This window comes from Protopterus annectens, chromosome 9.part0 (assembly GCF_019279795.1).
Source record: "Protopterus annectens isolate FY-2018-M chromosome 9.part0, PAN1.0, whole genome shotgun sequence".
Classification (NCBI taxonomy): Eukaryota; Metazoa; Chordata; order Ceratodontiformes; family Protopteridae; genus Protopterus; species Protopterus annectens.
This window is the reverse complement of record NC_056743.1, coordinates 384,307,503-384,333,123: the sequence shown is the minus strand read 5'-3', so window position 1 is coordinate 384,333,123 and position 25,621 is coordinate 384,307,503. Positions and strand designations below refer to the sequence as shown.

The following is a 25,621-nucleotide window of genomic DNA, read 5'->3' as shown; positions in this document are numbered from 1 at the left end:
CTGAGCATATCTGGGAATTACCACCCAGGTTCCTAACATAACTAAAGAAAGCCTTGTGATTATCCTTAGTGTCCTGTGCAATATTTCTCTCGAAGCTGGCATTAGACAATTTTATGTGTGCCCGTAGTTTTTTGCTAATACTGATCAGTGATGCCTTCCCTTTTTGGGATTTTGCTCTATCATTTAGTAGCTTCCTCCTTCTATTGTATAGTTTGTTTATGGCTGGGATCCACCAGACAGGACGTCTGCCTTTGGAGGATTGGGTCTTGGTTTTATTTGGGATTGCATGATCCATGCATTCCTGAAGGTGTTCATAGAATGTGTTTATAAAGGATTCTGCGGTCTGGGGCGTATTTTCCACAGGCCCGGGGGCTTTGAATGATTCCACCTCAGTTTTGAGGAGTGTGAAATTTGCTTTAGAGAAGTTTTTCACTGTGGTTTTCTGGGCAGGGGGTGGGGTCGGGATGTGAATATCCAGTGAGATTAGTTTATGGTCTGATCTTACCAGTGAGGGATACACTTCTGGTCTGGAGCATAGAGTCCCCATGTTGGTGATGATCAGGTCCAGTATGTTTTCCCCTCTTGTGGGAGTGGTAACAAGTTGTTCCATAGCATTTGAGTTTATAAATTCTAGGAACCTTTGGGCTAGGGTGTTGGAGCTAGAGTAATGCTCCCAGTCTATGTTTGGGTAGTTGAAGTCGCCCAATATAATGGTGTTTGGAGAGACCTTCATATTTTCCAGTGTTCTCAGGAAAGCCGAGTGGGGTTCCTGGGTTTGGGAGGGTGGTCTGTAGCAGGCTATAAACTGGAAGGCAGTTTTACCCACTGTTAGTTGCACATAGATAGTCTCTGATGCTTCGTGCTTTGCCACCAACCTGGAGGTGTGGGTATCTTTGATGAATATCGATACTCCCCTCGTTTTGTGGTTCGGTCCAAGTTTTGGGGCCAAAAGCATGGTATGAGGTATAACCTGGTAGTGCTGGGGTGCTCTCGGAGCCCTGAACCAGGTTTCTGTTACTGCACAGATATCGATGTTCTCCATGCTAAGGAGAGTTTCGAAAAGTGCATCTTGAGGTTTAGACTTCTGGCATTGAGTAGCATTACTCTTAGTTTCTTATCCCTTGTGATACCTATGGAGGTGGGTTTGTCTTGAGCCTTGCCTAAAAAAGGCACTATGGGGGTAGCAAGAGCCTTTGCCAATATCCGAAAGCCCAGGGGTGACAGGTGCAAGCCGTCCCTAGCGAAGCATCGTGGCTTGTCGAGCATATCATCCCAGGCTGACAGGCATTGGATCCCCTTTGAATGACACCAATACTTAAGCCAATTGTTAAAATTGATCATCTTGTCTTCATATTGTGGCATCATTCTTGGTGAGGGTAAGATGCCACTCAAGGTCAAGGTCATACCGGCCTGGGCTACATGCTCAGAGAGCTCCTTTATGTCTCTCTTCATGTAGTCCAGGGAGGTACGTCTCAGGTCATTCACACCAGCATGGACAATGACGTAGTCATATTTGTACTTGCCTTGGAGTGACCTGAGTGCTTGTGTTATGTGGCGGATCCTAGCACCCGACAGGCTGCTCACCATGACCCTCTCCTTGTTCAGCCTGGTGAGCGGGACGTTAGTGTGCCTGACGATAGAGTCACCTATTACAAGTGTATCAGGTGTGTTGTTTAGTCTTAAGGGCTGTGACTGTTCGGCACACTGGCTTTGTGAGATATGTGTTGCACGTGTTTTGTTTTGGGGTAGCGGCTGCTTGGGTGTCTGCTTTGGAGGTCTCTGCTGCTTCGCAGATCTTTATTTAGAGCCTCAGTATGGTTTTGTGTGATTATGTGTTTGGTTTGCTGTCGTGGTAGGTCTATGTGAGACTGGAATTGTAGTGAGTGTGGTTTCCTTCTCCTCCTGACTGGTTATGCCAGTACTGAGTTGAGAGAGCTTAGCCTCCAGTTTGGCTATATGGTTGCATCTCTCACATGTGTTGGAATTTGTTGGGAGGAGGAGAGGGTTGTCTGTGTACATGAGGCAGTTGTAACATTGCCTCAAGATTCCCAGATTTACCAGCTGGACCGGAGAGGAGATTGACAACTGACCTTTGGACATGCTAGAATAATATTGGGAATTCCTTAATAATTGAAAACCAGGGCCAGTGGGGAGTGAGGGTGTAGTGCTTTTAATTTTTAGTGCTGACTTATATAATTGCTTTAGTGAGCAAGTGCCAGGTAACTTAAGTGCAGTGTGTTACAGGTAACTTAAATGCAAAAACGACAAACAGTACCTTTCTTTCAAATGAAACAAGGAAATAAGTACAGTAAGCAATGCAGATATCACTAGTGATCCACAGAAGCGCTGAGAAGCCGCGTATTAGGTGGAATTAGCGTTCCAGGGAAATAACAAGCAAACAAACAACAAGCATATAAACAAAGCTAGATTCAGCAGGCCTGGATCTAGTCTATGCTAGAGCAAACAAGGTGTACCAATTTCAGTAAGATACAGTTCAAATATTCAGGCACTATAAACCTTTAACCAGAAATTCCCAGCTCAGAAGGGCAGAGTCCAGCCTCTTCTCCCACAAGAGTGCAGACCACAAACCTTCTTAATGTAAAATAACTGGCCTGAAGCCCAAGTGCTTAAACCAGAACTAATGCACTTTAAGAATAACAGACACTGGGCTCTCAATCAGCAGTTCCCAGCTTAGAAGGATGAAAGCTACCTGTCCTGCCACCACAGTGCATGCCACAAACCTTCCTAATGTAAAACAACTGGTCTGAAGCCCAAGTGCTTAATCCAAAAGACTTAGAATGATAGCTACACTTTAATCAAGTTACTACCAAGCAGTAATAAATACAATTGAATACTTTAGAGAATGACTGGATTAGTGCTCAAGTTACACAAACAAAGCTAGATCCAGCAGGCCCGAATCCAGTCTATGCCACAGCAAACAAGGCGCACCAACTTCAGTAAGAAGCAGTTCAGATATGCATGCACTATAAGCCTTCAACCAGAAATTCCCAGCTCAGAAGGGCAGAGTCCAACCTCTCCTCCCACAAGAGTGCAAACCACAAACCCTCTTAATGTAAAATAACTGGCCTGAAAGCCCAAGTGCTTAAACCAGAATTAATACACTTTTAGAATAACAGACACGGAGTCCTCAATCAGCAGTTCCCAACCTATAAGGATGTAAGCTACCTGTTCTGCCACTACAGTGCAGACCACAAACCCTCTCAGTGCAAAACAACTGGTCCAAAGCCCAAGTATTTAAACCAAAAGGCTTAAAATGAGTTACACCAAGCAGTAATAAATACAACTGAGTACTTTTAAGATGATGCAAAAGTAAAAAAAAGTAGGTAGAAACACAAGTACAGTAAAAGCAGATGAATTTTTTTTTTTTTTCTGAACAAGTGCTGAGATCAAAGAAACAGATTTGAGTGCTGAAACTAGAAAACTGGCTAGTTATAAGAAAAAAAAAACTAAGCTAGAAGGCTTCCCTCCAACACAGAAGGGCTTGGGGGCTCAGAAGCCTACAAATAGTCTATACCACTTAACAGGAAAGGCAGGAAACAAGCTTAATTTTTTTTTTTCTGTTTCCCAGATGCTCTCTTTGTACACAGTAGGAGTGCCTGAAATCAGAATATGATCTCACTGCACTCAGTTGAGTGAGCAAATGAGATGGGCCCAGAAGGGGTATCCAAACACAAATTTACAAGAGGGGCGGGCAGTTGCAAGGCCACTAAGATTAACACCAGAACAAAAACAGGGAAGGTGGGTGGGACTAACTGAAGAGCAGAGTGAAAACTTCCAGTTCAGTTAATATTCCTTCCACACAGTTAAAATCAATTTAAATACTGTATTTTTTGAAAAAAAAGAGCAGATAAAGGTACTTAAATTCTCTTATACGTCCAGTTGAATATAACAAGTTCTTAGCCGGCCAAAGCTGAGGTTTTTAAGCAGAAAATATTTCACACTATACCACTTAAATAGGCAAGGACAGGAAATCAAAGAATGTGACTACCCCCACACCTGTAATTACTAGCAAATAACAAAATTCAGCAAACACTGACTAACTTCCAGTTCAGCTAATATTCCTTCCACACAGTTAAAATCAATTTAAATACTGTATTTTTTGGAAAAAAAAGAGCAGATAAAGGTACTTAAATTCTCTTATACGTCCAGTTGAATATAACAAGTTCTTAGCCAGCTTTTTTTTTTTTTTTTAAGTATAGGGGGGTTATAACTTATTTTGCTCTTGAGGTGATGCCTTTGCCAATCAAGTGCACTATGTGGAAAGATTTCCTTACAATGGTGGACACGTGGTGCTCGAAGGTAAGGTCACTGTCAAACCTGTGATCTCGGGCCCCTTACCACTTCATGGGTACTTAGGGTATTGTTTTGGTAGTGTGAAGGGACATCGTTTGTGCTGAAGTGAATGATGATGCATTTATTTGCACTCAGTTTAAGACTATGACTAATACACGAGTCATTAGTCTATGAGAGACCCTCCTGGAGTATACTGGCATAATTTGGGGATTCATTGATTGCACATAGTTTCCAGTTATATGCAGACTTGGTTAGCCACAACCCTTTAGTTTTGTCCTGAATTTCTGAGAAGTATATACCAAACAGCAGGAGGCCCAGTGTCGACCCCTGTGGTACCCTGCTGGTAACAGGTCTGCTGGTTGATGTGGAGTCACCCTCTTTGATAGTGTGTCTGGTTCATGAGCCATTTGGCAACCCATCTTACAACAAAGAGGTTTATATTCAGTTTTCTAAGTTTATTGGTCATGTGGGATTGTGTAAAAAGCCTTTGCCAATGCAAGGTATGCTGTGTACACAGATTTGCCCTCATCATTGGTCTTGGTCACACTTTAAAAGAAACCCACCAGATTTAAAAGGCAGGACCTGCCCTTCATGAAGCTGAACTGTGTAAGATCCAGGGTTTGGAGGTCAGCTGTGTCTTTATTTATGAAGTCCATAATAATAATAATAGGTTCCATGGCCTTACAGATGAGGCTGTTCAGGCACCCTTACATATGCAGTTAGTGTTAAGAGACATGGGCACACAGGTTGACAGCAACCTTACCTTTGATCACCATGTCTCCACAGTAGTAAGAAGGGCATTCTGTATTGCTGATGTCATAAGTAAGGGCATTGCCTCCAGAAAAAAAGAAGTTATAACGTCCCTGTACTCTTCCTCATAAGGCCGATAATTGAGTACAATGCTGCTTTTTGTATGTACCTTTCCAAGCACCTTCAGCAATTGGGGAGACCACAAAGACTCCTCACAAGGAAAATTCAAGGTCTTCAGCATCTGTCCTATGTTGATCATCTGCTATCACTGTCATTTTATTCTGTTTCATACAGACTGCTGGGGGGTGATCTCTGCCTTGCATACAAGGCAATTTCTGACCCTGCTTTATTGGAAATGCTGCATATCCGCAAGTCAAATGGTACACAAGTTACATGTTCTAAAGACCTTAACCTGGTGTGTGACATTAATGGAGCCTGCTGGAGGGACAGATTCCTCTCTTAAGAGGTTACCATACCTTTGGAACAGATTACCACTTCATGTCAAACAGAACACCTCATTCACCCTCTTCAAACACAATCTGGATGATTGCATGGGTAACAGTAAATTCACCCTAGGGGTTTCACCTGTGTCCCTCTTTGACAGGGGCAATAGATGCTGGTTGTGGAAATAAGGGTAGAACTTGGCTAGGCTTGTAAGGGCTCCAGGGCCATTAGCCTAGTAACTTCCTATGATCCTGCAAAATTACCCTGGAGTTCAAGTAGTGTGGGATTCTGACCCACATATTGGATGGACTGTACTTAACATAATGCTAGATCCGTTCATTCATGTATGTCCGATACTACAGTCCTCAGTTTCTGTTTCCTGGCTATATATATATATATATATATATATATATATGCAAGAGAGAGAGAGACAGACAGAGGTGTCTTGAATTTAAAGAAGGATTTAAAGAAAATACCCAAATATCATTGTTCACAAAATCAACCATAAAACATCGACTTTGCAAATGTCAATACTCTACAATGCATGTGCCAAGCTGCAATTTTTTGCAAAAATTCTATTTTTAAAAACAAAACATTTTTGAGGGGGCTAAGACCCCCACTGCTCCACCCCATGTTTGGGGCTGCAAAAACCCACACACCTGCTAATTATATATTCTAACTCCAACACTGCACAATGTCAGGGAGAGAACATATTTCTCTACCTTGAAAATGTGCCATCTCACGCACCCATTGACAGACTGCGTAGTCAACTATACTTTGGCGACTAAGCTGACATCAACCAGCCAGAGTTAACAAATTTTAGTGGATCCATATATACATGTGTGTGTGTGTGTGTATATATATATATATATATATATATATATATATATATATATATATATGGATCTACTACTGCGGTGGTGGTGCTGCGGTAGCCTTGTCGCCTCAGTTAGATGTTGCCCATTTGCTTCTCAGTTAGAGCGTCTTCTGTGTGGCGACATGCGTGAATGGGCGTTCCTTCGTTGAAGGTTGCATGTTAGGCCCGGCAAGCCAGTACGTAAAAATCTACTGTCAATCATTAGCGGACCGGAGTTCCGCTGTGGCGACCCCTAACCGGGAAAAGCCGAAAGACACACACACATATATATGGATCTGCTACTTTTGATCGACAGCACATTTGATCGAAACTCATTTGATCGACAGCACATTTGATAGAAAACCAGTATTCATGGCAATTAACAGGGATTTGTCCCCTCCCCAAAGTCGTGCGACCCGGGAGTTGATATATAAAGGTAGGGGGGGGGGGTGTGAGAGGCACAGTATATTTTCATTTAAAATATATACATTTTCTTTTATTTTCTTCTTTTAAAGGAAAGTGCCCCCCACACACCCACTACCTTTATATATCAACTCCAGGGTCACATGACTTTGGGGAGGGGGACAAATCCCTGCTAATTGTCATGAATACTGGTTTTCGATCAAATGTGCTGTCGATCAAATGAGTTTCAATCAAATGTGCTGTTGATCAAAACCTATATATATATATATATATATATATATATATATATATATATATATATATATATAAATATATATAAATATATTATGTTGACAGGACATCAAACTTTATCTGAGTTAGCTGTATGTACTAGTGCATGATGGAAGTGAAAATCTTTAAGGTTCAAGGCTGGAACACTAATGCTATCTAGTCAGACCCGACAAATTGATTGAGGACCCACAGGTTATATCAAATGAACATTAATAAAAGGATCTAGTGTTATGATAAGTACATAGCATTCATTTTTTACCTGCATAAATTTGTTTGAATATGAATATTTTTCTGTAAGTGTTGCCCAACTTTATAAATCACTTCCTACCTAAACTTGTAGAAATTGTATTTATTTTAATTGTACAGCATCCCATCATAGCTCTTGGCATCTTCTCCTAATCCAACAGATCAGGACTTGTACTGAATCGTCTGTTCCTGTCCCCTAGTCAAACTCCTGAAAATAAAAATCACCATTGCCTGTCATCTCTTATCTGTAAACTTCAACAAGCAGATGCCCTCCTTTGCAGCATTATCCCACACACAAATAAAATAGTATATTGTCCTCTGTGATTTTAACTTTGGTAGTGAAAGCACCACCACCCGGACCGCCTATAACATCTTCACGCAATTCAACATCAGTTACATAGTACAGGCACCAACTAGCTTAAGTCCCATTGGAGGTGATTACTTGACTTTTTTAGGAGTCTAACAAACATCCACATCAGAATCCTGCAGCTCATTCTAAGTAGTCACATTATCATTACCACCCGATCTTCATCCTCCCACATCCAAAGTATTCTACCAAACACTAATCACAAACTCTTTCAACAGATTTTTCTGGATTAGACAAAAACTAACAGGCCACCAGTGACCAGGTGAACAGTTTGCATTGCAGCTCTTCACAGCTAGTGAAACATCCTCTTCCTGCTACACACAAGCCATTTCCTTTCTTGTTAGAGTACAAAATGATCAAGCCATCCTTTTTCTGATTCGTGTCTAAACTAAAAAGTACACTATAAGAAAAAGCAAAGGCAAAACTAATATTCCCCCAGTCTTAAGTAGTGATGATCTGAAATACAATTTTTCCAAAAATAAAAAAAAACTAATAACCAAAGATAAAACTGTTTACTTTGCACAATCTAACTTCCTATAACTCAAAGCAGTTATGTAAAAAAAAAAATAGGTAAGTTGGCAAGGGTTATGATGCTTAGATCCATGCCAGTGCCCACCAATAAATTAGCTTTATCTAAAATCTTAATTCTGATGAGCAGCAGCAGTTTGGTCTTTCAGATTACACCACTTATATTAAGTGGATTGATGTATGAAAAACACCCAAGTATAAATCACAAAAAGTTCACAAAGTGCAGCTTAATATCAGGATGCGTGAGTTATGCACTTCATTCCCTGGTTATGGAGCTACACCATCCACACCCATGGAGAGGCGTCACACTCAAGTTTCCACCAGTCTTTGGTGTAGCCCCCTCCCTGACTACTTTCTTTACAATCTATCTGGATTTCAGTACATTCCAATGCTGACATGCCCACAGAAACTGTACTTTGAATAAACTCTCACATTAAAATACGTAATACATACCTACACACACACACACATTGCTGCCTTCTCTCCTCGCCCAAGGTAGTAAACTTGCCTCCACCATAGATTACTGGGCTGTGTACCTTCTAGTTACTGTTTCAGCTTTGCTTATAAGGCAATTATTTTACAAACTCAGATGGTATGTAGCAGAGCAGTTTTGCCTATACAAATGAGTGCTAGCAGCGTATCACCATTTAGTAGTAAAATCCTATCTTATCAAGAAGTAAGTACAGGGATAGCTTGAAAATTTTTAAAAATAAACGCACAAAAAGATACGAGTTTAACATTATATGTAAATGTTGTACATACATACAGAGAATGTAAAACTGCACAAGGGAAACATAAACATTGTTTGCACAAGTAAATTATAAGAAAGACAAAAATCTGTTTGTTAGACTTTTTTCTAACTAGTTCTGACCTGACTGAATTACTGAGCTCCAGATAATCTGGTTGAATTTTCAGAACAGTATTATTTATTTATTTTATTTTTATTTTATTTTTATTTTACATTTGTTAACCGGGATGGTCCGACTGGATACATGTCCTTTTTCAGCGGAGGCATGGGGAGAAAAGCTCCAACAGAGTTACATTGATAATTAGGTACAGTAAATGAGCTGAAAGAACTTAACAAAAACATAGGCTATTTACATACAAGTACAAGACTGCCATTACTATTTCTGAGATTACTACAAATGTAACATTAATAACATATTAGCAAGGACGGTAGGCAGTATAATGACATAGAGTTAGACAGGATACATATTTCTTTATCACAGTATACAAAGTACTTATCTTAGCTAGTTGTTTATGTTTTAGTTAATGGCACAGAGCTAGTCTGGGTTTTGTAGGCACAGATTAAGTGTAGGGAACTCCTAGGTTTGTACAGTATCGAAGAGCAGCAGATTATCTCTTCTAACTTTTCTCCTTTTTATCTGATCATCTGCTTAGTTTATATCTTTTTATGAAATCTACACATGCACTTGAGCAGAATTTCACATTTAAACTAAGGACTAATCTTAGTTGGACTTCCAAGATGGCTGCACATCGAGTAACAGCTTAATTCTAGCTCTCCCAGTGTGAAAACAGAAACTCTGCAGAGAAAGCCAGTGGACTTGTATTTCTGGGTAAATTGCAGTAACTGTTTTTAAGTGCACTGCCTGAATGCAAGAAAAAAGAAATACACAGGACCTGAATGAAAATCAGCTACAAAAGGTGAGGAAAAATCACTGACTGGGAAGAGTAATTCAGCTGTTCAGCAAAAATCAGTGCAAGCTCCACACTTGACTTCCAGTGACCTAGAAGAAAGTATAAGACAACTGCACACAGACCTGACTAAAATAAACAAAACACTCAAATGACAAAAAAAAAAAAAACAGGAAAAATGAAAGAACCTTTAAACAAATATTGAGATAAGGTGATAAAATTACAAAACTCAGAGTTTGAAATGAAGAAAAGGCAGGCTGAATATGAAATTGTTTAAGAAAAGATGTTTCAGAAAATAATAGAATTTAGACTATGGAGCATGATTTTCTGTTGTACTAGAGAAGCTGCACGGAACATACTGTATTAATTTTATGAAAGCACAAATAAGCAACTGGACTGGTATTCCACAGCAGGAGATGTTAATTAAAAGGACACAGTGTGTATGCTTCAAACCTGGCTATGAGAAAACAACCTACACCTTTAAATGTAAGATGCAGTCCTACCAGCAGAAGTAGTTGATTCTGACAAAACTGTGGCAGAAGGAAAATGTACTAAAAGTGGAAGACAGCAAGGTGTTTGTGGAAAATGATTACTCACTGCCTATACCAGGCAGAATAGTAATAAATGTAGCCTACTAATAAGGGAATGTCAAGAAGCCAGCATGAGATTCCAACTGCTGTATTCCGCTATCTTTAAACTATTTTTTTTCCTGGAGGAACAACATCAATTTTTGATGAAGTACACACTAAGGAGGAAATACAAAAGGTTGTCCAACAAAAAGTGAGCTGTGAAACAGGAGGATATTCTGCTTATTGTTCTGGTAATAAAGACCACAGAGAGACTGTGCCAGCAAAATATTTTCAATGTTTCAACAGAGAATGCTTGAGTGGAGAAAAAAAGCACAAGAGGTGACTAGAAGAATTGAGAGCACATTGGAAATGAAGCAGTAACAAGATTTGGGAGATGGAGAAGAACAGGAATAATACCAGTAACTTGGAAGTTGACAAATGTGGGATCACAAAGCAATAATTATATTTGTGAAACATGACAGCATGAGAAAATCTGGGAATATTTGACACTCTTGATTTTGTTAAACTTGTAGGAGACTCAAATCACATGCCCCACTTCGTCATCAATGTTCAGAAAAAAAATACTTAGGAGAGGGGAAGAGGAGGGAAAAAGTTAACTAAGTAAAACCAATTTTTTTTTATAGTGCATGATTTTCTTTGCATGCTATAAAGTTTCCTCTGTTCTTTCTAAGTATAATGGGGATACTAATGTAAATAGGTACTCCTGTTTTTTTTTCTCGCTTTCTCTCTTTCTCCTTGCTCAGTTTTAAGAAATTAAGGCACTGTACTGTAACAAAAGAAAAGGCTGGTCAAAGCATGACAAAAGAAAAATTAATGTACTTTTTCCCATTCTTGCATAGAGGAATGACTGGATTAAGACTCTTAGCTTGATCTAGTAAGTTTTAGGAGAGCAAGTAAATGAAAAAGAATAATGAATATTATAAAGCGTTTGTCTAACAAATAAATGTATGCTTAGTAGCAACTCTGTATCTGACCCTCGTGTCTCCATGGAGACAATCCAATAAAGAGAAATGGCTAGAGGATAATGTTTTCTGAAAGCATTCAAGTATTTCCCCATCAGGGTCAGCTATAAAAATAAGACAAAACCAGGCAATACTTAGTAGATGCATGGGCTGTACCATGCGTCTTAGCATGGATGACCTTTGAAGTTTGTGAGTATGGCTGTCAGTTTGGAACACTTGTTCCTGTTAGGAGTGTGAAACTTCAATATTTGAAGATGTACATAATTTTGTGGGTTAGTATTGTTAGTAGGCTTTAGAGGGGTATTGGGGTGGGGGGGTTTGTTTGTTTGAGGGCTTTCAATAAAACAAAAAGTTTTGTAAGATGTGCCATAGGCTGAAACAGATATGACAAGAAACAACTGTATAAAAGATAAGCCTGCCAAACAGTGTATGCTTGTAACAAAAAAGCTGGAACTAGACACAAAAAAAAAAACTGTTACAAATTAAAGATGGGAAAATAACTTTTTTACACAATGATGCTTTCTGTAATGTTTTTAAATGTCAGTGGTCTTTCAGATAATTACAAAAATGAAAGATTAGTGAACTATATTAAAAATGTAGAGTGCAAATAGCTATGCTACAGAAGACGCACCAGGAAAGAACTGAATATATCAATTTGATAAAGAAAGGTTTTTCTGGATGGTTATTCAGCAGAAAACCTGGGACAAAGGAAAAGAAGAGTACTTGTATTAATGCAAGAGGAGCTCCATTAATGATAGAAGGGAATACAAAGATAATGGTACATTTGTAGTACTAAGGGGCTACTGGAAAGGGAGGAGGATTACACTGGCATGTATTTATACTCCACCTAAAACTGCTGTAATAGAGCTAGAAGAATTATGTGAATTCTATGCATGTCTTTCTGTTTATCTTGCTGTTAGTTGCATTTACATGCATACACATCACAGTATATTAACTGTTAGTATGAACAGCTACTTTTAGATACTGGATTGTACTAAGTACAATAAATACACAGAGGCAAACTGCTTCGGTAAACTGCTTTAGTTAGTACGACATTTTTGTTACATTTGACTTTTGGTTGTACAAACACGCAACAAATATGCTGTCGGCTCTCTATAGCAAATTCCCAAAGTCTGTTTATGCATAGTTACATTTATACCAGAAGGTCTGGTATTTTTCTTAAAGTCTGATGTAATACAGTTCTTTCCCTTGTATAACAGTTTTCCTTTGTTCCCTTTTCCTTGGTTCTTTGGTCCAGGAAATTCAGTCTTTCATTATCTGAAACTTAGTGTTCCAGCACTATCTTGCTTGAAGTTACTTTGGTGTACTTTCAGCTGCCATCTGCGTAGCTATTTTGCAAACTTTGTTTCTCAATAACATATTTTTTTTACATGGATGCCAAAATCTAAGCTGTATATGATTGCCAGCACACTTACTGTTTTTCTAATTTCTCAGCATTTTACACTATCATTTTTGCAGCTTTTTATTCAAGCTAATAATATAAGCAACAGTTTGAAAAGACAGTGTATACTAAACTCTTTCAGAGCTTAAGAAAATTCTGGGAGAAATAATCAGCAAGGAATATTAGTTATAGTTGGAGACTGGAATTTGATTTGCAGTAGTGAAGATGTGTCTGGGGAGCCCAGAAGGGAAAATACAACAAAGGAGGGTACATTTTTGAAGAAATTTATGAAAATAGTTTGCATGGAAAATGAAAATTCAGTACTAGGAATTCAGAATGAATTTACATATTCTTCCCCAAGTTACAAAAGCTGGGCTAGGCTTGACAGATTTTATATTTCATAGGAACGTGTGCATTTAATTGTAAGTCTTGATATGCACCCAATACCTATTTCAGATCCTGTGCCAATAATAACGAAAAGAAAAACACAAGGTAATGAAATAAAAGTAAGACACTGGTGCTTTCCCACCCTATCTGTTGAAAAGTGAGGATTTTTATGGAATGGGCAGTGGAAATTATTTAGGATTATTAGAGAAGGTAGACATTTCTTCTGAAAATGTAGCTAAGGAGTGGGCTAAAATTAAAGTGGAGTTTAAAAATAGGGTGGAAATAAAAGAAGGGGGAGATATGGTTAAAAAGTAACAAGAATTATTTAGAATGACTGACAAATGCTAAAGTATTGCAGAATAGTTGGAATCTCATAGAACAAGAAGAGGAGCAACTGCAGAATGCTAAACAGAAAATAAGGGATTACCTGGAGAATATGCATGAGTTTAGAAAGGTTGTTGTTAGGCAGCTGTTTTTTGATGATAACTCTGGAGCGCAAACATTTTTAGCCAAGCGTAGGGAGCCTGTAACAAGGAAGATAAGAGATCCTGTAAAGGTATTAAAAATATTTTGGAAATTTTATGAAAGTCTGTATAAAGCAGAGACCTATGTAAATCAAGAAAAGGTACAAATGGAAATGTTTATGGAAGAATTAAATATGCGAAGGTTAGAGGTAGATGAGGCTCAATTACTAACAGGATAGAAGGAGATGGGATAAAAATGGTGATGCATAACCAATCCACAGGAAAGTCCTCAGGAAGAGATGGTATTTCTCTGGATGTTTGGAAGCTAGGAGGAAAAAGCTGACCAAGATCTGGAAGGTTTTGTTTAACAGTATTTTAAGAGGAGGACAAGTACCAACATCCTGGAAGAAAGGAGTGGTAGCTGTAATACCCGAAGAGGGTAAAGAGCCATCAGATCCAGCTTCATATGGGCTCATTACAATCCTAAACCATGATTATAAAGTGTTTGTCTGTAATGGCTAAAATAATTGCAGAAGTGATGCCTAAATTGATAGATATGGATCAAAGATGTTTTGTGGAGATGAGACCAACATTTGACAACATTATTAGGACATTGTTGATCCAGAGGGAAGCAGAATGTAAGAAAATACCGTTGTTGTTGGTGGGTCTTTATGCAGAGAATGCATATGACAGAGTAAGCTGGGACTTTTGAGCAAGGCGATGGAAGCATTTGCATTCCCTGATAAAATTATAAGGTTGAATTAGAAGGATACATGAGAGATCGGAGGTGAAAACTAAGGTGCGTGGGTTCCTGTCTGACAATTTCTGCTTGAGCAGAGGAACCAGGCAGGGGTGTCCTGCCCCTTTGTTATTTGCATTATATTTAATGCTATTGACAAAGAAAATAAGGGACTCAGAAATTCAAGGCTTTAATTGTGTGGTAGTCAGGAAAAACATGCAGATGACATTATTATATACAACCAGAGAAGGATATTTCAGTGTTGTGGAACATTCTGAGACAGTTTCACAACTTTTCGAGGTACAAAATTAATGAAGTTAAAACAAAGGCAATACCTGTAAATGATATATATACCCACACACAAATTGCTTCAGCAATATCCATATTTATGAGAACATGATAAAATGAAGTACTTAGGAGTATGGTTTGAAAAAGATTCTGATGTGGCAACTAAGGAAATGTGGGAAGAGACTCAACAAAAGATAATACAAAAACTGAGAAATTGGAAGTTCTGATATATGGATATGAATAGCAAGATACAAGCAGTGGAAAATGTTTTTAGTCCCTTTAGTGTCATACACAGCTCAGGCATATTTTTTATCAGCCAGAGGAGAAGTTGTGGATAGCAATTAATAACCAGCTGAAGGATTTTATCTGCAAGGGGAAGATGACAACATTTAAGTGGGATAAGTTGATTCTTCCAATAGAACAAGGTGGATTGGGATTACCTGGTTTGAAGGGGTATTTCAGAGCTACAGAGTTAAGGATCCTATAAGTAACTCAAGCAGAAACCTATAATTCAAAGTGGAAAGTGATGATGAAATGGGGGGCAGCTCAAGAAACAAGGAGAGACTGGAATTTTGGATGTAGATCTCTAAGGAGAGTAACAATAATCATGTAGAATATTATATTCATAAAGTAGCAGAAAGTATTCTATGAACTACACCAACATAGGAATGGCGAAGGGAAATTCTACTGATAAGGATGACTACAATTATGGATACTGACACTAGGCAAGAAGAGGCTGGAATTTATTGGAGAAAACTGACAAAAGAACCAAGGTATTGGGAGCAAATAATTAGAGAGGGAAAGGTACTAGAATGGGAAGAGGCCAATCATTTATTTGGTTTGCAGGCTAGAGATTGCCTTCCATATCGTGGACTGATATCAGAGCATAGAAAAAGAGAAAGAAATAGGGACCTAAATGAAAAGCAGCACTGGTAGAGTTTTTAGCAGAATCTAGAACAGAAAACGGCTGTTATAAAAAGGAATAATTAGTAGAGCATAGTATCACACGATAACTATAAGAATCAATCAGAGGAGGTTAGGAAGGATTGGGAAGAGATATATGATGAGCATTTCACAAAGGAACAGTGAGGAGTATATGTATGTCTCCCAAATATGCAATAAAATCTTGAATATTTAGGGGTTTTGCTTGGAAATGTTTATGTGGATGTTTTTATATCCCAAGTAGACTCCAGAGAATTTTTCCTCATGTAGACAGCAAATGTTGGAGGTGTGATGGAGAGTAATTGGGAATATGTTTTCTGGGAGTGTAATGAGTTGGCAGACTTTAAATATTCCCTGCAGACTACTGTATCAGAGGTAATGGGTGAGCAAATTGGTGTATCTAGAAAAATTATTTTTCTGAGCTATGATACAGAATTGGAATTGCCTAGTCATAATAAGGCCTTGCTGACTCTAATTATGGTGACTGCCAAAAAGCAAGTACTTGAAAATAGAAAGGTTAGCTAACATTACGTAATTGGTTAAGGGGAGGTACAATTGTGAGGATAAAAAACGTTGTTTACATGGCACAATGTGCACTATGTTCAAGTTTCTACATAGGGAAAACTATGAGAAGACTATGTGAATGTATTTATGAGCATTGTTTAGATATTAAGAATTGTAAAATGAGTAATGCTTTGTACAGACATTTAAAAGATAATCCCACTCATTCTTTTAAGTTCATGGTTGTGGAAAAGTTGGTTAAGGATATGCAAGGGAGGGTAGTGGATGAACACCTGAATTTGGCTTAATTTAAATGACAAATTGCATTAAATGCAACTCAACATCCAGGTCTTAATGATAGTTTATCCATACTCCCTGTGCTGAAATTAAAGCGTTTGGAGTACAAATGATTTTTATTGGAGCATAGGAACATGTGATTTTAACAATTTCATGTTTAGGTATTTTATGTTGTAGAGTAATTTGAGTTCTGAGGAAGTTCCAGTTGGAAAGAAAGCGCTAAACTCAGTGGATTGTGTGTTTTTTGAATAAACATGTTTTTATACAAGTGTTCTTGGTCATCAGTGAGCTGGTTTGGCCCATTGTTCCATTTGCTGCCTTTCTGGTTTGTTTAGGTTAGCTGTCTCCTTAAATAATGTATTTGCACTTTTACAGCTCCAGATTCCTAACGCCGAATACAACAGTTACACAGTTCAACATGTCTGCTATACATTTCACATCTTGTTTATAAATTAATGTATTTTCCAGCAGAGTACAGTTACAAACTTCATATACTGTTTTGTACATTTTTTGGGAAAGGTCACACATTTTCATGACACAGAAACACATGTTGCAGATTAAGTAACCTGTTTTATATATATATATATATATATATATATATATATATATATATATATATATATATAAATCACCTTCTGCATTTTTTATAAAAATTAAGCGCTGCTTACAAATCTGATTCCGAGGACAGACATATTCATCTTCAAACATCGCAACAGTTACAGAAAGAGGCAAACAATTTCACCCGCATCCCCCACCATATTAAGCCTAATGCACATTAAGTACTAATACTCAAGTTGACCTATCAAACAAAGCAGTCACAGAGATGCTAGTCCACTTTCCCAATATTCACACTGATTACCTGTACTCAGTAGGCACAAGACACAGAGCAATCCCAAATGGGGTACCAACCCTTTGCAAGACACATACATGACATGCACACCTATGGACATGTCATTGGGATGTGAGAGGGAACTGGAGCATCTGGAGGAAATTGGAAGGATATGCAGATTCCTCCCAGATGGCTCCCCAAATGAGAAAGCTGAACATGTGCATCAAAATGCAAGTTACCTGAAACAGTCTCATTACTCCACATCATTTCTCTTTGAGGTAGAGTCAGTTGTTACATCCCTATTAAATGTGTTCACTTAAACCACTGCCCATAATTAATATGGCTCAAAGGTATTTAACCACAGTTTTAAAGCAGACTGTCATTCATTTCCTTATGATTTATTATGCAATACTTTTGTTTCAGTAGCCAAAGAACACACCATCACTAACTCCCTATCTACAGGATCATTCCCTGACTTACGGCTTTTTTCCTTTCCCTTCCCATACCTTTATTAAACAAACACGCTCCTGACAACTGTATGATACCATATCAGTCCTTTCCCTCCTTTCACAACAAAATGCATAGACCAAAATAAACTACTCTGCCCAAATCAGCATGGTTTCTGTAAAGGTCACTGCTCAAATCAGAGTGGTTTCTGTAAGGGTCAAAGCATCATCTCCACCTTTCTGTTTTCTGCCTTTTTATAAGGACTTTATCTAGTGCAATAACTATCTCAAAGTTACTGCTGAAAGCTAGTAATTTAGTGTTGTGGTCCTTACCCGCAGCGCACAAATGTATCGTCAAGGAATTATTTCCAAACTTTCCTCTGCTGCATGTACTTAATTTTATTTTTAAAAATGTGTTTGATGGTTAGAGTAGTGTATTGATCCTTCACCTCAGGGAAAGAATATAGACAGAGCATGTAGCACACAAAAGTGAGCAAATAGTGTCCTGTGCAAGTACAAATCACAAGTATTTTAGCATGTAAATACAAATAAACTGCAGTAGTGGTGTACTGCCTTTATCGGTGTAGTTTGTGATGTTCATGCTTTCCACAGAATGTGTGAAAAGGATCTGATAGGAAGGATGCTAGTCAGAAAATTTGGAAGAGTGGCGTATGTAATGAGGGGGAGAAGGCAAGAGAAGTTTTTTTTGGACTAAAAGCATTAAAGGTTGAAGCACGTTAGAGTGAAGTAGTGATTAGACTTAAAAATTATGCTTAAGGAAATGAGGATCTTGTAATGTGACCATGTAATGAGGCATTTAATTTAGGATTCTGTATTAGATGGGCTTCGAGGAAAAAAAGAAAAAAAAAATTGAGTTAGCCAGGAGAAGATTCTTGAAGGATGGGAACAAGAGTGGAACATCTGGGTTTAATGTATACGGGGCCTGAATATACTTGATTTCTTGGGTATAGGAAGTAATTGTAGTCTGGCAGTTAGCACAGAGGATTTAAGTCTTACGAACTCATAATGAGCTGCTTTCTACGTTTCCAGGGTTTAATTTCCTCATCCTCTGTTTGCTTGTTACTCTGGGCAAGTCACTTAACTGCTCGGTGCTCCCTGGTTAATTCTGGAAAAGGTCCATGAAGATCAGTGCTCTACCCCAATTAACAAATAAGAAAGCTGCTGAGAAAACTTTACATTTAGTGGGGAAGCCTTTCAAATTGTAGTAGCTTAAATATCTGTCAGTCTGATAACAGATGTGTTATTTGCTTAATAAGAAACCATTTAGCTTTCTGAATAAATTGGCAGTGATCACAGTGTGGGGAGTGGGTTATGAAATGGCATTTTTTTTCTGATGGTTTGTAATGCTTTGGTAATAAGTGAGGCTGCTGCTGCCATTAGGGATACGTCACATTACAGGTGTGCTGGTGCAAGTCCTTTACTAAGGTTATTGTAGCCGCTGCTGCTGATGTTGCAATTAGAGATATACCTCAAGTGTGCTGGTGCAGGTCCCTTCCCTAAAGCTCTTGTACCGGCTGTTGCCATTAGCAGTGTACCACATTACAGGTGTGCTGGTGCAAGTCCCTTTACTAAGGCTGTTATAGCAGCTGCTGATGCTGCCGTTAGAGATATACGCCAAGTGCGCTGGTGCAAGTCCCTTCCCTAAAGCTCTTCTACTTGCTGTTGCCATTAGCGATGTACCATATTACAGGTGTGCTGGTGCAAGTCCCTTCCCTAAGGCTGTTGTACCCACTGTTGCTATTAGCGATGTACCACATTACAGGTGTACTGGTGCAAGTCCTTTCCTAAGGCTCTTGTACTTGCTGTGCCATTAGCGATGTACCACATTACAGGTGTGCTGGTGCAAGTCCCTTTCCTAAGCCTGTTGCAGCTGCTGCTGCCATTAGGATTACACCATATTACAGATGTGATGCTGCAAGTTTCTTCTATAAGGATGTTGTAGCTGATGAAAGTAAGTTGGACATTTTCTGACCCAGAGGAATTAATAGTTCAGTTTTTGCTAGTTCTGTTTATATGTTGCCGAATGTTAAGGGAGTGATTTAACCAGATGCCAAACTATTTAAAAGCAGTTGTTTCAGTAAGTTCTTTGAGACTCACAATTTGTCAAGAACTAGGAACATTGGAAAGTCATTGTGGAACGTAAGAGCATGGCTTTGGTATTAGAGGTATTTAGAAGTGTTGTTAATCCAGTTAGTATGGCCATGGAGGCCAGGGTAGTCATGAACGGTTTCATCTCTCTCTGTCTAAAAATAAACTTTGCTAAAACAATATTCATGCCTCAAGAGACCCATAAAACTATCAGGCCAACAACTTTCCCATCACCTTTTCTAGTAAAGATTATAATGAAATAATTCCATGCCCCCTTCAGGATGTACCTTTTTGTACATATTCATCAGTTGGAAAGGCCCCAGAGTTTCCTAAGAAGATTGTTGACTTAATGTCCCTGAGCTACCAAGAAATGCTTAAAGCACTACCCATTAATTGTTTTTTATATGCTATTGCGTGGTGATTTTTACCTTGCATTCCACATGTTTAGAGACCCTTTATTTCCTGTGTGTGGTCATTTCTGCCTTGTGTGTCACTTTTTGGGACTCTCTCTCCCTTTTGTGTGGCAATCTGTACTTTGCATTGTACACTTTTAGGGATCCTGTCCTCCTTGATCTCAAGTAATTTTACAATCGAATAGTTAGAGCTAGGGACTTCAGTTTCTACCAGCACATTTATAAAACACTCAGGAGAGGCACAAAACTATACTACAGAGATATACTAAGAGACTAAAACTGTACAACTATTTGTTTAACTATACTAAACTATGGGAAGAAAGTCTCTCCGTGCTACTTTATCTTAATTGTTGAAAATTTTAGCTACTACAGTGTTAAGTGCAGTGGAAGACTGCTAACATCCTGGTATCTAAAATGCTGCTCTACTCTTCCAGTGTATGTGCGAATGCTCTGTTAGTTAAATGTGACTGACTAAGGTATTTGTTCTGCAATACATGTTTTTTTCTCAAACATGGCAGTATAAGTTGAAAAGGGAATACTATTGGTTACATCTGCTGACCCTGCTGTATGTTAAATATTATTCCTGAAGTATGTCTTAGCCAGTTACTGAAGTTCTTCTAATGTATCTTATCCCTCCCAGATGCTTTCCCCTCTATCGGCTATCCTGAAAGGCTTGTAATACTAGAAGGATGCCACCCTGCTGACTCCGTAACTGAAAGTCTGTCTTAAACTGTCCCACTGCCTCATTAGGCCACTCATCAAGTATAATGCCCCTTTTGGCATGTACTTCACTAGACACATGCAACAACTGGAAAGGCCACAAAAGTACCTCACAAAGAGGATCCTAGGCCTTAAACACATGTCTACATGGACAGACTCAAAAAAACTCCAGCTATTCTCTCTCTCATAATTGTCAACTAAGAGGCGATCTCTGCTTGACTTACAAAAAGCCATGTCTGACCCAACTCCGTTAGAAATGCTACATCTAAAGAAATCCCAGTCCCTCTGCACCACATGCTCCAGAGACCTCAACCTCATTACCATAATCAACAGAACATGTGGAGGGACAGGTTCATAACCCAAAGACTGCCCATGCTCTGGAATAGACTTCCCATACATGTCAAGCGGAGCACCTCACAGGCCCTCTTCAAGAGAAATCTTGATGAGTAGATGGGAAATAGAAAGTTCACCCTGGGGATCACTCCAGTGGCTCTACTCGATAGAGGCACTGGAAACTAAGGTCGGGAGCATGATACCAGGGTAATCCTATGGGCTAGTCTTGTAAAAGCTCCAGGGCCATTAGCTTAGTACACACCTATGAACCTAAATGAAAATCGTTGTACTTCCCTTGCTAAAAACAACCATCTTTTTTTATAAAGCTCCAGTACCGTAACAAATGTGCAGGTATAATCTGTCAAATTTGGACAGCTTGTCCTCTTCTGTACTCTTAATAGCGTTATAATCACCCACATCCAAACCCTTTTCCTTCTACCATAATCCAGCCCACCTTAGCCATTTCTGCCACCATTTAGCCTCCTCCATAAATGCCTTTTTTGTAGCTGGTCCCTAACTGTAGAACATGTTTCCACACATCTAACCCTGATGGCATCTGTTGCCAACCTCAAGATTTGCCTCAAAAATGCATTTTTGCTACACTTCATGCAACTGTTTTAATATATATTTACTATATCAATCACTCTCCTTTCATTACACTCACTTTACACATACCAAACCCTAAAGTGCATATTGTGAGATCATATTTGAACTAGTTTAGGTTTAATAATGGTGTAATATTTTTTTATGTTAATGGATGTAATTAAATTTTTTTTCATGTGGCTCTGCTATGCATTATTTTAACTTTCTTCCTCTGCTGCCTGCTAACAATCAGGTCCTGTCATTCAGTCAACTGACCCATGCGTTCTCATAGGGTCTATATCACATAGTCGAAGTTCCATAACTTCGACTACCATATGTCCGAAGTTACAGAACTTCGACTATGTGTAAAAAAAAAAAAAAAGGGAAAACAAAATAAAAGGTTGTAAGCCCCCCTGCTTACAACCCTCAGGTACGTTCTTTTTGTTTTTACAATCGAAGTATGACAACTTCGAACTTATTGTTTCGACCATATCACGTTCAAAGTTGTCATACTTCGACTACATGATATATAGATATATATATATTTATGTAGTGTGATGAAAAGTTACATGATATATAGACCCTTCTCATGTACTGGGGAGAGTCAACTGAAAGGGGCGGTCATTCACGCACCATCAGGATTGGTTCATTTTTTTTTTTTTTTTTTTTTTTGCCATGCTAACCCTAGTAAGCAAGCACGCTGAGTAGCTTGTCCAATCTTCATCACCATGCAGTGAACATTAGCAAGGACTTATTGCTCCCTTAATGCAACGGAACCCCTAAAGACCATTTAGCCAGTGAAATGTGCTCTTTGAGCATATGGTTCCACACCCTGCCCAGAGTGGAGAGAGAGAGAGAGAAGCTGGAAAATCTGTGTCATCTTTGTCTCCCCTACACCAGCTCCAGCAGATCGAACTTGAGCCACCTGGGGCAGATTGGTGATTTATCCCTCTTTTCCAGTGGAGCTGGCCACCTCCTGTGCTACAGTATTGACCAAGTAAGAATAGGAAATCTCTGAACTGAGTTTAATTCTAGTATTTTTTTTATATATATATTTGTTACTTCTTTGTGGAGTGGCATTTCTGTACTTGATTGTTGTTTTGTAAACATTATTTTTAAACTTTTGTATTAAATTCTTAAGGCTGAAAATGAATTTCCTGTACCGAGTCCACCTGATTAAATAAATTGCTGTATTACCTCCGGTAGGGGAAAGTTCAAGCTTAGATAAATTGATCAGAAACAGATATTTGTGCTTCATCTAAAATGGAAAAAAATAAAATTTTAACATTATTTATTGACAATTTGTTAACCGGGTTTGTCCAACTGGGCTTATGGCCCATTTTCAGTGGATACCCGAGGAGAAAAGCTCCAGTAGTACATTTTTAAACAAGTACAATTTTAAACGATATTGACGCTGTCCGGTTTGATTCTCAGCTAGAGCGTCTTTTGTGTGGAGACATGCGTGAATGGGTGTACCTTCGTTGAAGGTTGTGCATCAGGGCTAGTAACTCGGCACGTAAAAATCAACTACGAATCATTAGCGGACCGGAGTTCCGCTGCGGCGACCCCTAACCGGGAAAAGCCGAAAGACACAACAACAACAACATTGATATAATAGCCGTGGTGGTGCAGTGGTAGCATTGCCTCACAGCAAGAGGTTCTCCCGTTCGATTCTTGGCTGAGTGCGGGGAGTGCCTTCTGTGTGGAGTCTGCATGTCCTCGCCGGTTGGGTGGGCATTCGAAAGACATGCATAAATGGGCGTGCCTTTGCTGAAGGTTGAACATCGAGCTGGCACCTCGGCGTTCGTGAAAATCTACTGCCAATCATTAGCGGACCGGAGTTCCGCTGTGGCGACCCCTAACCGGGAAAAGCCGAAAGACAACAACATTGATATAATAGCAGTTATAGCAAAAAGATTCACATATATTGGGTTACATGCATAAAATAGGTCAACAATAACATTTTTTGTTTGTATACAATTATGCAAATGCATAGTAGACACATTGGAGAGAGAGGTGTAATGAGGTACTAAGTATGGTCCTTTTGAGGGTACATAAAGGGGAGGAAGACTAGGTGGGATCATGGCAAGGACAGGTCCTGGAATTAAGAAAATAAGCTTTTAGTTAATTTTTAAAGTGTGAGGTGTGGGAGATTGAACGTAAGTCAAGGGAAGTTTGTTCCAAGCATGGGCAAGGGAGTGTTTGTAGAGCAGCTTGCCTACTGACCTTTTTGGGTTGTAGACATCAAGTAATTGTTTGTTAGAAGTATGGAGGGTCCAGGATGGGATGTAGATGGAAACTAAGGAAGAAAGAGATGGACAGAAGGAGGTTTTATAAAGAATAGAGTGTTGCATATGAAATTGATAAGATAGCAGAAATTGGGGAAGTTTAAGCCATTGAAGAGAGTTTAAAGAAATGCAGTGATGTGAGTTGTATGGGGAGTAAGTAATGAATATGGCTATTTTACATGCAATGTAAGTTAACGAAGAATTTGATGAAGCTACCAAAATAATAATTTTTCCTTTTGGTTTCGTAATTATATTACATATTGGAAAAGATGCATTTCCAAAAGGCCTTTCTTGTCCAGAAGAAGGAATTCTCCGCTGACATGTAATCCTTTGTTTTCAATTTGTTAGCCCCTTTGTTACCATTTTATAGACTAGAAACCAGAACCTCCATTCTGAAGTCTTTACCTGCCAGATACTGGTGCACCCTAATTTACCAAATATTTATTTGGCAGAGGTGTAGATATATCCGTGCAGCTACTGATCAGTTTCCAGTCCCCCCCCCACTCCAGTCATCTTTGTGAAAAACGTTTGCTCTACAGTGTGAATGTACTGGTATTAACTGTTTTTCACAACAGGCTCTGTAGTGTGGACAGAGTCTGACAAAGGTAAGCTAATTAAATAAAATCACAGGCTAGCCGTGTTATCATGGAGCTAAAACTACTCAAATCCAGCTGTTGCCATAGGTTGAAAGGAAGACTCTTGGGATCTATTTAAAAATGTTGGTTTCAGCTCAGTACATTGTTCTTGTCAAATGAAATGCATTGCAGTGTGTGGTATGTTCCTGAAGTTCAGTGATAAAATATATGTACACAGTGTTATACTTAAGTTAATATTTGAAGTAAGAGTGCTATGAGATGTTTTGTTTTCTTCCTTTTTTGGGATGGGGTGTTTTCCATGTTTACTCAATTTAAATTAACTTGTACTTTTTGAAAGTCATGTGGCTTTGCTCAGTTTATGGTTGGAACTGGGTTTGACACATTAAACTAAGGTTTGTAATAACCACACAAGACTGAGGAAGCAAAGAAACAAATTCTCCTCCTCCCCACCCCCACCCTTCAGACAAGAAAGTCCAGCTGCCTGAGTAACAAGGTGTTGTTATTTTTGGAATTCCATTTGAGCTGAACCTGGGCTTCCCTGACAAGTTAGGATTCGCTTAAGAGCAGAGAGAGAGCTGTAACGGCCACCACAATAGCTCAGAGAACCGTGCTCATTCTGTTTCTTTTCTCCCAACATTTATTACAGGATAAGACAACTGGAGTTGAAAACTAGAGAGAGTAGCAAGGACCTAACATCATGCATGGAGTCCAAGAGCATTGTCAGCTGTGAACCTGGTAGCACTTTACTGCTGGAACAGCAGATGCAGGTAAGAGCTTCCTATGTGCTGCATTTCCTACTTGTAAGATTGCCAAACAGTAAAGTAAGTCACTGCACCATTTACACATTAATATTCAGCTTCTAAACTGTGTTGTCGTAGT

General features: G+C 38.9%; 1 protein-coding gene across 3 annotated transcripts in view; it reads left to right on the top strand.

The window, feature by feature from the left end:
• The window catches only part of SORBS3 (sorbin and SH3 domain containing 3), a 1,673,489-nt gene that overhangs the window by 636,783 nt on the left and 1,011,085 nt on the right, over window positions 1–25,621 (top strand). For all 3 annotated transcript variants that reach the window (XM_044082929.1, XM_044082928.1, XM_044082927.1), the window contains exon 7: window positions 25,389–25,509. In XM_044082929.1, coding sequence (XP_043938864.1) covers window positions 25,389–25,509 — 121 coding nt within the window. The remainder of the gene's footprint in view (window positions 1–25,388; window positions 25,510–25,621) is intronic.